An 11,888-nucleotide genomic window follows, 5' to 3' on the forward strand; every position below is an offset into this window, starting at 1 on the left:
TGGGAATTTGGGTTGCTTCCAACTCCTTGCAATTGTGAACTGTGCCGCGATGAACATTGGAGCACAGATCTCTGGCCTTGGTTTGTTTCTTGCCTCTTCATAAAGGCAACTATTGAGCAGGGCCATGCTGTAAGAGCTACCTGCTCTTGAATCAGAAGCCCCTGTCTTTTAACCCGGTGATTCATTCAGACTAACCCCATGTTCTTCTCTCTTACATGTTCTCCCAGGTCTTTGTAAAATATCTTTCCCTCTATTTGTCCTTTACCCTTTTTAGAATCCAATATCTATTAAACTTCATCTGAGGGCCAGCAAGGTCAAGGCCTCATGCATCCAGAATCTTCACAAAATGCATACCTCTTAGCTGCTGACAGGACCAAACACTGGCCTCAGACCATGAGACAGAGCTGCCACTCTGGGCCCTTGTGCACAAACTAGAGAACTCTATGGCTCGGGCTGTACCCACGTGTCAGGCTACAGGACAAGGACTTTGCAAATGCTTGCTGGACTTGGCAAGTAGCAGGTGCTGCCTTGTCACACATGCCTCCACTTTCTTGGGGGCTTCCTGGGCTGCAGAGTGGGTAGGCAAAGTGGCCAGAGTTGAGCAGTGGGGCTTTGGATGGGTGACGGTAATAGCACTCAGATGTGCCGGCTTTCCTTTGGGGTGGGGAGACTGTGTCATTTTTTATTCTCATTAAGATGGGCTGTGTTTTCCCTTTAGGAGGGAACAACAAAAATAGGAAGAGTGGACTCAGACCAGGAGCAGGACATCGGTAAGTGACAGCACGACAGGCTGACACGGGGTGGCAGGCGTTTGTGCCTGGCAGGCTCCTTGAGAGAACATGATGGTGTTCTGAGAGGGAGGGAATCCTCAAAGCATCCAGGGTCTGCTTCCCTGAGTGGTGCAAACGCTTAACACCTGGAGGCTAATCCAGAGGCACCTCAGAAGAAAGGCCTGCTGATTTAATCCCTCCCCAAATCAGTCATTGGAAACCCTGTAGGACAGAGTTCTACTCTGACCCACAAGGGTTCCCAGGAATCAGAACCATCTTGGATAGCAACTCGCCTGGTGTCTGGGGCATGCCAGGAGACCCCTCAGTGGGAGCATTTCAGACCTTCACTGCAGGAGGGCCAAGTGGCTCTTCCATTCCTGCCATGACGTGAGCGCTTCCAGATGTGGTTTGATCTCTAGGAATGGAGGGGCCCTGTCCCTGGAGTGTACCCGAACCAAGTGACCGTGGCCTCTTCTCAAGTCCTGCAGGGCCAGTGGATTGAGAGAGACCACTGCACGATCACCAGCACCTGTGGCGTCGTCGTTCTGCATCCTGCCCAAGGGGCCCGCTGCACTGTGAATGGCCGAGAGGTGACGGCCTCCTGCCGTCTGACCCAAGGTAGAAATGTCTGCAGCCCTGTGTGTTCCCAGCCCTGTTCTCACAGCTCACCCCAATTGCTCAGGGAAGCAGGCCTTCCTGATGGAGCACCCAGACTCAGCCAGAGTTGAGAAGATTTCCCAGTACTGACTCTTTCCCATAAACCAGCCCCAGTTTCCAAGCCCCAGGCTGAGACTGACTCTCTGAAATAGGCAGCTATGTTTGCTAGCCCTGTACCCACGGGAGCCTCAACTTCCTGATCTGTTAGATGGGGGTGATAATAAGATTGTTGTAAGAGTTGAATGTGTTCATCCCTGGGATGTTCGTAAAAGTGTGCTCTGTGCTTAGTACACACTCATCCCATCATTACTGTCATCATTACTGCTGTTGTCAGTGCCGACAAGTCAGTTCCCACTCATAGCGACGTCAACACAACAGAGCAAACTATTGCTGTCATTGATTTTTTCCGTCTGCCCTTGGAGGCTGAGCTTAATTCTCCCCCCTATCTGAAACTCACCTTGCTCTACCTTGGAGAAAAAGAACTCCTCCTGTTTCATTAATTCAACATACATGCTGGAAGAAATAATATCTCATTGATATATGACTTTTTCACTCAGCTAAATTACTAGTTTGTTGAGGGCAGGACTCTGGCTTGCAGGACAGCATCCTGCAACGTAATACGTGCCCAGAATGTGTGTGGTGTGTCCTTGTGTCACAGGGGCTGTCATAACCCTGGGGAAGGCACAGATGTTCCGGTTTAACCACCCAGCAGAGGCTGCGGTCCTGCGGCGGTGGAGACAGGTCAGCAGGGCTGCGTTGTCTAGGAGGATTAGCCTCCCTGCATGTGCTTTTCGGGAGAGAAGCTTGAGCTGCCTATCTGCTGGGGGTGGGCATGACGACAGCAGCCTCACTGAGCTTGCTTCCTTGTTTCCAGGTCGGAGAGGCTGCTGGTGGCACTGGCTCTTTGGAATGGCTGGACTTGGATGGAGATGTCACTGCCTCCCGGCTGGGTCTCTGCCCTTTGCTTTGGAAGGACAGGTGGGAAGCAGCTGCCTCACTGCAGTGGAATCTACTGCTTTTGCACCCTAGTCCGTCCCACGCAGAATGGAGAGGTGATCATTGGAGCAGCCACAGTCTGACTGAGGCCTGGTCTGAGTGGACTTGGGCACGCGGGCTTGCTGCTCAGTTATGGCTGGCAGGAAAGTGGTCTTTGCTCTCATTTCTTTCCTCTTTGGTGTTCTGGCTTTCCACCTCATTAAGATGAAACATTGTATGTTCCTGAGAGCCACTTTCCTGTCAAGAGGATTTAATTTAATGGAGACGTTTGATATTGCTTCTGAACTCGCCTCCCTACACCCTGTTGAATTCAGCCCTGCCGGCATGAGAATTCACAGCACGTGCTACTACCTTCCAGGATGAGTGCTTTCCTCTTTTTTTTCAGTGATAGGGTGTGACTGAGAGTCCCTGGTACTCGTGATCAAGGGTCCCAAAGGATGTAGAAGAGGGACAGCGACTCCAGGAGCAACAGGAACATATCTTGGGTTCTTACCCCAAGCCTATTTCACCCACGTTCTTATATGTTGCTTGTGGCAGCAGATTTACAAAAGTAGTAATGCTTCATCCATTTCAATGTAGAATCCCCTTCCCAGATGTAGAAGCAAATGAAACTTTCTTTTATAAGGATTAGCACAGAGCTGGTTCCCAGGAGGCCAAAGTTAAAGATGTCCAAATGTCCAGCTTCTCCAAACTGCTCTAGCCCTCCGCCCTCTTAGACACCAGCTTCCCCCCTCGCCTCGGGGGCCCTCCTGTCAGGCGGTTTGTTGCAGCGCCTCTCAGCACTCAGAGACTTACACAGACAGTGAAGTGGCTTACTAAGGAAGGAGCAAAGTACAGCGCAGAATCAGGATCAACTCAGATATGGCTCCTGGGTCAGCACAGCTTCTTGCCCTCTGCCACAGGGCCAGTTTGGGGTCTACTGGGGCCTTCTTCGGCAACCATTAAGGTCTCTTAGCTCTGTGGGCCAGTACGTCTACTGCAGTCATCTTGCTCTGGGCTTCTGGCCCCTGCCCTCTCCCATTGCCTTCTCTTACGGCTGCCTTCTGTGTTGCGGGTCCACGTCTTCTGGGTCTAGGAGATTCTCAGTGCAGCGCCCCAGGTCCCAAAGGGTAAACTCTACTTCCAGGTTCTCTTTCTGGATTGTAGTGAAGTTTCTCCTCTGCTGAAATGGGCTTTCTTTTAAGCCTAGCAGAATGGCAAAATTAATCAATCCCCTCAGAAGGGTTCCATATACCTTATTTGCATAGTCCCACCCCCACAAGGGTGCCATGCATCTAATTTGCCTTATTAGTAAGCTGTCCAATCTCCTTGGTGGGCCACAAGGGTTTTATTAGCATAGTCCCATCAAATCATGAGTGGAGCCCCGTTGGCATAGTGGTTATGCACTGGGCTGCTAACTGCAAGGTCAGCAGTTCAAAACTACTAGCCCCTCATTGGGAGAAAGACAGAGCTTTTTACTCCCATCAAGAATTACAGTCTGGGAAACACATGGGGCAGTTCTACCCTGTCCTATAGGGTCGCTATGAGTGGACAAGGACATGATGGCAGTGAGTTTAGTGTTGGTTTTTCTTGATCCAGTCATTTGGTGGGTATTAATGACCATGGCCAAAAAGGCCAATAAAAACCATTCATCGTGCGACAAGAAGCCTCAGAGTTTTTACCAGGAACAGTGGTCTCTTCCTATTAGCTAGAGAAACCTCTGCTTTGGAGACCCCTGTAGAAAATGTCAGTCGGTCAGCAGTGGGTCAGTCAGTACCTGTGAGGTCACAAGGTGCCCAGTACCTCTACCTCAGGTCTCTTTGGAGCATTTTGAGGGCACTTAGAGCCATGCTGCCTTTTTATCTGGCTGTTCGTTCCGGGAGCAGCTGGAGGCAGTCTGGGGTCTGACCCTGATGGTGCGAGCTGGTGAATGCTGGAGAAGAGCGTGTACGAGCGTGAGGCAGGTGCTCACAGGAGGACTGCTGAGGGCCATGGACAGTCCATGAGGGCTCAAGGGCAGAGGACTCTGGTGCTGGGGGCCGAGGGTTATCAGGGTGAGAGGTGACTCAGAGAATATCGATGGCACGGGGCACTTGGGACCAGGGCTGGAGCTCCTGTTCTCCTCCAGTTTGCAGTGAAGTCATAGCAGGAGGCCTTGTTTCTGCTGTAAGGAGCCGTGATGATGGTCAGGTTTTCCCCGAGTTCCGAACTTTGCGTTGGAGTAGGACAGAGCTGGTCTCATCCAGGCCCTACTACGAAAGCTTTTGTCATCTTGGGAAACTGCTGAACCTGAACTTGTTTCCTCACCTCAGAATTGGGACTGTGCCTCTTCCTCCCAGGTCCCCTTATGAGCAGTGGGAAGAATGAGTGTGTGTGGAGTGCCCTGCACAGCACCTGGCACAGCCCTAGTTGGAGGTTGTTGTGAGGTGCCTCTGGGCAGGCTGCCTCCCTCTCTTGTTCCTTCTTGCCCATGTGAACCCAGCTGATCTGCCCATCCCACGTCGCCCCCCCACCCCCAGCCCCATCCCACTGGACAACTGGCCTTATGCCTTTCAGGTCGCCATGGGCCTTGTGCTGACCTTTCAGAAACACCAAGAATGTGCCCTTTCACTCAGAGGACAGAGAGGGATCCCAGGAGCAAGGACTCCCCCACCAGCCACTGCCTCTACTCAACACCAGCCCTGGGAGCCTTTGGCTTGGCTGGTCCTGCCCAGCTCCCGTAGCCACCATCTGTGTGGCAGCCCTGGTGGTGGGGGTGGGGTGGGGTGGGGTGGGGATCAGGTCCGTGATTAGACAAAGGGATGGGGAGGGGAACTGGTCTGAGTTGGGGAGAATGCACACAGTCAGCTGAGCTTCTAGTTGGGGTCGGTGCCTGCATCTCCTGGAGAACCTCTCCCACTGCCTTTGGGTGGGGATGGCCTTAAGCCCCACCCCTTGTCCCAGACTTCCCCTCATGCGACTATCTAGGGGAGCGCTCGCGGGGAGCCTGCAAAGCCAGGGCAGACTTGAGCCAGAAGGATCTGGCCGTCAGCCTGAGCTGGCCCAGGGAGCAGTTTGTCCTTGAGAATCATCTGTTTCTCTGCTGCTGCCGCTGCTAGCATTTTCCCATTTTCATTTTTGGGGCTTAAACTTAAATGCGTAGAGCCTGGGAGCACTCGCTGCCCCGCCTCTGCCGCCTTAGACTAGACACTGCTGCGCCACGGAGTTCTGCGGATGCTGAGAGCAGAGGAGACGGGTGGGGCCTGGGCAGGCAGGGGAGCAGGTAGCCACAGGGAGGCGCTGGTGCCACAGCAGCTGAGGACAGTCAGCTGGTGGAGCCAGCTGCTCCTGGGCTAACAGTTAGCTGAAGACTTGCCCTTGGTAGTCCACCCAGACACGTAGCAAAAGGTTGGTATGTTCTTGTTCACCTGCTTTTTGGGAGCTTGGGTGAGGTGTGGATTTCAGTGTGACGGTGTGTGGCAATCATGGGTGACTGTGTTGTCTGCAGTGATCCTGCCAGACAGCCTGCCCTTGCTGGTTCTGTTGCTGGTGGTTTAAGTCTGCATAGACCACTTGTGAACTGCTGTTTCCTCAGGGAAGGGGAGAGGGAGCTCTCTCCTAGGGAGAAACAAATTGTAAATCTGAGGGGTGAGGAGACTGCAGAAAAGGGCTTTGAGTCATCGCAGGGAATTCCCAGTGATTCTCCCAGGCCATCTCTTGCATCTGGTGGTCTGTGTCTCAGCAGTGCTTTTTAAAAACCCCAAGGGCGCATGTGTCTAATTCAGTCATTTCTGTGGTTAGACAACATTTGAACCATTATAACACACATGTGGCACATAGCAGAAAATATTTTCCATTAGCTACTTTCTCTGCTCGTGTGTCATTAACTGACCTTCAACCTTACATGCAACCAGGGATGCTGTCCCTCTCTTCTGTGTGTCCCATGGGGTGTGCTTGGCCTAGGCCCACAGGATGGCTAGCTGGGCCGTGTTCCTTTGAGCACACTCCTCGGATTCCTTGCAGACAGAGTCCCCTCACAGCACCTTCCCAGGGAAGAGCCTGTGGCTGGATCAGAGTCCCCTCAACCCCCATCCGTCAGTTCTCTCTCCTCCACATTCTTTATTCTCATTGCTCAAAGGAACGCTACTGGGACAGCCTTAGTTAATATATAAATGCAGTGTGTGGTGGTGGGGGGCAGAGAATGAATGAATGTGTGTGTGTGTGTGTGTGTGTGTTTCCAAGGACAGCTTTATTTACAAAGTCCGGCCATATTCGGCCAGGCTGTGGTTTTCAGAGCCCTGCACATACCCTCCGGCTCTCTGTGTTTTCGCCCTGCTCTGCAGAGTGGTAACTCTTCTGAGAAAAGTGTGTCCCCAGTACACTGCTCACACTGAGCTCCAACCTTGTGTTGGGGGGTGAGCCTTCCCGGCTTACAGGCGCACTTCTGAGGCTCTGAGTGAGGGGACCTGGTTCCTGCTGTTTGTCATCCTCAAGAGAGCAGATCCTGAGCTCTTCCTGACCTCCCCTCTCCTGCTGCCCCTTAGACAGCTGACTGGTTCGGATAGAAGGACCTGAGCAGAAATGGTGTGTGTGGTTCTTGCAAAGGAGAGGACTGGAAGTGGCTCTGGGGAAAGGTTGGCTTGCCATCAAAGCTATGATTTTTCAGAGGACACATGATCGGCCTCATCCTTGATGATCCCCCGGGAACCTGGTGGCAGAGTTCATTCTTTTTGAGCTTTCTGCTATGGAAAAGCTCAGCCACATCCAAATGATCAGCTCGTGGCTGATCCTGTTTCCTTTAGCCCTGGATCTGAAGGGCATCCCAGACGCCTTCCCTCTAAGACTCTTAGCTCCATTTCAGGGACTTCTGGGAGAGAGGGGAGATGTGCCCTCCTTGGACAGTACCTGCACCAGGCCTCCATCCACACAGACGTGCTCTCCTCTGGCTTCTTCCTGGTCACTGGGGGGCGACTGTTTGAGGGAGTGGGGGCAGCAGGCATCTGTGAGCAGGTTGGAGTTTCTGGGCCCACCAGGCTTCTGAGTATCTGAGTATCTGTTCTGTATTTCCAGGAGATTTTCAGCAGGTGCCGCCCCATACACACACTCCCCCCCACCCCCACCCTAAGGATTAACTTCCTAATCCCAAAGTTCAAATGTTTTTTTGTTTTTAAATCTGGTTTCTTTTCCTGGTGATTTTCCTCCACCAGAATAGCAGTGTAGGTTTCTCCCACGCCAGCAGCTCTAGCAATATGTTGGTCATCGTGACCATTCTTCCATCCTGCACTGTGACATCACGAACTGTCTGTGACATGCTGCCTATTTGTCTCAAGGCCCAGAACGGTGGTTGCCAGAAGTCCAAAGCCCTTTCTTCCCTGTGGAATTCAGGGCTCACTGGGAGGGGCTTCGACTGCCACCAATTCATCTTGTGTTTGGCTTGCATTTCCCGGGGTGACCAGTGGCCCCTTCTGTGGCAGGAGAGTGTTGGGTAAGCAGTGTGAAGACTACCCACAGCCCAAGGATGGAGAGATGCCTCACAGGGCCCGGATGCAGCAGCAGCAGTGCTTTGTGGAAGGTTTGAGGCAGCAAATCCTCGAAGGTCAGATCAGAGCTGAGCAGGAGCTGAAGCTGGACGAGGAGTGTATTAATCAGCAGATTGAAGACAGTAGGTGCTCACTGCCCAGGGGCTCTGCCTCACCTTCTCTTTCTGCCTTGACATGCCCCCAGCCTTCTGTGTTCTCTCCTTTGTTTTTTTCTGTGATGTGACGGAATCCTCGGCTTTGGCCGTTCTGTCAGAGACCACAGGCTCTCCCAGGGGACTGGAAGCAGGAGAACGGGAACTCACTTCTTTATCTCCCCTCAGGATCATGGGCCTCCTCCACTCTCCTCACATACCCCCTTGTCCATGCTTTACTGCCGGCCTTGGCTTGTGCTCTCTGTTGTGCTGACACCTGGGGTTGGTCCTCACTTTTCCCTGTGGATCCTGCAGCCCTCACCTCCAGGTCCCCCTGGCCAGCTCTCCGACTCACTCAGGATAGCCATGACTGGAGGTGTCCTCGTCCCGAGACCAGGGCAGGGAGGGGTGCTGACGTTCCCTCAGGTGTGTTTGTTTGCCTGCCAGACCAGCAGTGGCTGTTCGGAGAAGAGACCTGGCTGGCCAGCTTGCAGCAGGAACGGCATCCCTGTGCAGCAGAGGCAGAGACAGACCCTGAGGCTCAGACAGGTCCATCTCCGAGGGTCCGGAGCCTGAAGCGGGTGGTGCAGCTCCGGTCAGCTGAGGGGAGCGTCTGCCAAAAAAAGGCCACATTCCAGCTGGAGAGAATCATCAAGACGCAGCAGCTCCTGGAGGCCCGGAAGAGCCTGGAGCAGCTCAAGACCTTGTGCTGGCTCCAGGATGGCTGCACCCAAGCGCCCCCTGACCTGGGCCCGAGCCAAGACGCTGTGGTCCCAGGGCCTCGACACAGAAGCAGATCCACCAGTTTCAGTGCTTTGAGCCTCCGGAGGCTTTTCAGCCAGTCCTTGCCCCAGCCACACAGGTACCACCAGCGGTCATTTCGGGGGGCCTGGCTGCGTGGCCCAGCCAGTGTTCTTGGCTTCCTAGTGCCTCCCTCTCTCCAGTCTGCAAAATGGGAAGATAAGTTTACTGCTTTCCACCCACCACCTGATTCTATTTCTGCCGTTTAGATCTTCTAAGACTCGGCCTCCCTTTCTCTCTGGTTCCCAGAGCAGCAGCTCTCCCTTTGGTCATGTCTTTAGCTCATCCTCACCCTCTCATCCCCGACTATCCATCTACAGCCCTTGTCTCTGTCCTACCATCACCTCGCTCTTCACCGTGCCTCAGCTGGTTCCATCCCTCTCCCTCTCTTCCTCCCTCCCTCCCCCCCCCCATTCGCCTCCAGCAGCCGGCCTCCTGACCCCACTCCCCAGCTCAGTTAGCACACCACGTCCTTTATGACTCCTGAGTTCAGTCTTGGGATCTCCTTGTTTCTTTTCTCTCCCTTACGTTCAGTCCAGGTGGTTGGTAGTCGCTCTGTTGTGGTTTGTCTTTGTGTGTCTGTGTGTGCCGTTTCCCACACTCCCTGGAGCAGGTGTCTGCCGCTTCCCTCTGCAGATCCTTAGGCCCCAACACAAGGTACGCATTTAATGACTGGGCTGTCTTTGCTCACCCCTCTGAGAAATTCCTCAGAGTACTAGACAGAACTTTTAAAAACCATGTTTTATTATGAAAAACATTCAAACATATTCAGTAAAACCTGCCAAAGTCAGGTTTGAGAGAAGGAAAACACAATGCTTTCTACTAATTGCATGTGGTAGGGAAGTGGTAGGACTGTATCTGCTCAAAGGTGGGAGCCCAGGAAATCCCCCCACCTGTCCGGTCTCTTGAGGAAACGCTCCACTGCACCTGCAGAAGCTTTGGAAAGCTGCCCTATACAGGGCGCTAATAGCAAATTGTCGATTGTTTCATTCCAAAACCAGGAGCTTTAAACTAGTGCAAAGTCACTTTTGAGGGGGCTTCGACACAATTATGGGAAACTGGGATGAAAAGATCTTAGGAATCTTCACGAACTTTCGGAAGCCCCCTCCTATACTAAGATGGACTCTGATTGTGCCTTTGACGGGATGCCATCTTGGTTTTCCTGATCTTACAAAACTCAGCTTATCCTCGAGTATATAGGTAATTTTCTACCTTGGACAGGTTCTGGCTTTTGCAGGTCTTACTGTACAAAATTAAGATAATACCCATCACCTGCATTCAGCAATGACCCAGATTTACCACCCTTTCTTTCTTTTTTTTTAAACATTTTATTAGGGGCTCATACAACTGTTATCGCAATCCATACACACATCAATTGTGTAAAGCGCATTTGTACATCATTCTCAAAACATTTTCTCTCCACTTAAACCCCCGACATTAGGTCCTCATCTTTCCCCTCCCTCCCCGCTCCCCCCTCCCTCATGAGCCCTTGATAGTTTATAAATTGGTATTTTGTCATATCTTGCCCTGTCCGACGTCTCCCTTCACCCACTTTTCGGTTGTCTGTCCCCCAGGGAGGAGGTCACATATAGTTTCTTGTAATCGGTTCCCGCTTTCCTACCCATTCTCCCTTTACCCTCCCTGTTTCGCCACTCACACCACTGGTCCTGTAGGGCTCATCTGCCCTGGATTCCCTGGATTTTCAGTTCCTATCTGTACCAGTGTACATCCTCTGGTCTAGCCAGACTTGCAAGGTCGAATTCGAGTCATGGTAGTGGGAGCGGGGAGGAAGCATTTAGGAACTAGAGGAAAGTTGTATTTCTCATCGTTGTTACATCGCACCCTGACTGGCTGGTCTCCTCCCCGAGACCCCTCTGCAAGGGGATCTCCAGTGGCCTACTAATGGGCTTTGGATCTCCACTCCGCACTCCCCCCATCATTCACTATGGTAAGATTTTTTGTTCTGATGATGCCTTATACCTGATCCCTTCGACACCTCGTGGTTGCATAGGCTGACCACCCTTTCTTTATCTTCCCACCTCCCATTTTTTCTGATAAAGTGCGTTAAAGTACATCCCAGGAGTTAAAAAAATAAAGTAAATCCCAGACTTTATATAATTTCACTCCTTTATCCTTACCTTGTTACTGTTCTGGACAACAGAATGGAAGGCTGCCCGGCTCTGCGCCATCTCACAATCCTGATTCCTGGGCTCAGTGGTGCAGCCACTGTGGCGGTCCCTCGTGCCGAGGGTCTTCTCTTGTGCTAACTTTCTGACTTACCCAGCATCACGCCCTTCTCCAGGGCTGGCCCTCCTGGTAACGTGCCCGAAGTCCATGAGACCAAGTCTCCCCCTCCCTTCTCAGGAGCATTCTGCGGGTGCTGCTTCCAGGACAGCTCAGTCTGTTCTGGCCACCGTGGTGCTTTCAGTAGGCTTGGTCAGCACCATCACTCAAGTGCATCAGGCCTTCTGAGGCTTTCTTTGCAATGACCTGTACCCTCGAGAGTTAGCCAAGTTTTTCAGCACATTTTTTATGCCGTTTTGTGGTAAAATTTGGTGCCTCTGCTGATCTTCGGGTTGGCTTGTTCTCGAGTATATATGGTATCCACCTTTCACGTGCATATGAAGGGATTGAAACTGTCATGGCTTGGGCCAGGTGCATGACTGTACTCAACGTGACAACCTCATTACAATGTCAGCATCACACATATCAAAGTCACACAACGTAATTACCTCAAAAAACAAAACTATTTACAAATCCAAGTGAGGTTTACATACTGCAAAGGATATGGCTTTTATGTTTTTCAAGTCATTCCTTTTGTTTCATTTTGATTTTTTCATATCATTAATTTGTCAAAAAAAATTGGTAGGTCAATTTTTCTTTTTTTATGTTAAATATTTTTATGTTAAATATTTTTTAATCATTTTATTAGGGGCTTCAACTCATCACAATCCATACATACATCAATTGTATAAAGCACATTTGTACATTCATTGCCCTCATCATTCTCAAAACATTTGCTCTCCACTTAAGCC

At 51.6% G+C, this 11,888-nt stretch overlaps 1 protein-coding gene across 1 annotated transcript in view; it reads left to right on the forward strand.

The window, feature by feature from the left end:
• STARD9 (StAR related lipid transfer domain containing 9) overlaps positions 1–11,888 on the forward strand; it is a 136,228-nt gene that overhangs the window by 99,234 nt on the left and 25,106 nt on the right. Inside the window, exons 17-22 of the mRNA XM_045286451.1 lie at positions 719–770; positions 1,251–1,388; positions 2,086–2,168; positions 2,302–2,405; positions 7,856–8,043; positions 8,500–8,914. Of these exons, the coding sequence (XP_045142386.1) occupies positions 719–770; positions 1,251–1,388; positions 2,086–2,168; positions 2,302–2,405; positions 7,856–8,043; positions 8,500–8,914 (980 nt within the window). The remainder of the gene's footprint in view (positions 1–718; positions 771–1,250; positions 1,389–2,085; positions 2,169–2,301; positions 2,406–7,855; positions 8,044–8,499; positions 8,915–11,888) is intronic.

Source organism: Echinops telfairi, unplaced genomic scaffold (genome assembly GCF_000313985.2).
Source record: "Echinops telfairi isolate 266 unplaced genomic scaffold, ASM31398v2 ScPeMD7_8;HRSCAF=38, whole genome shotgun sequence".
Classification (NCBI taxonomy): domain Eukaryota; kingdom Metazoa; phylum Chordata; class Mammalia; order Afrosoricida; family Tenrecidae; genus Echinops; species Echinops telfairi.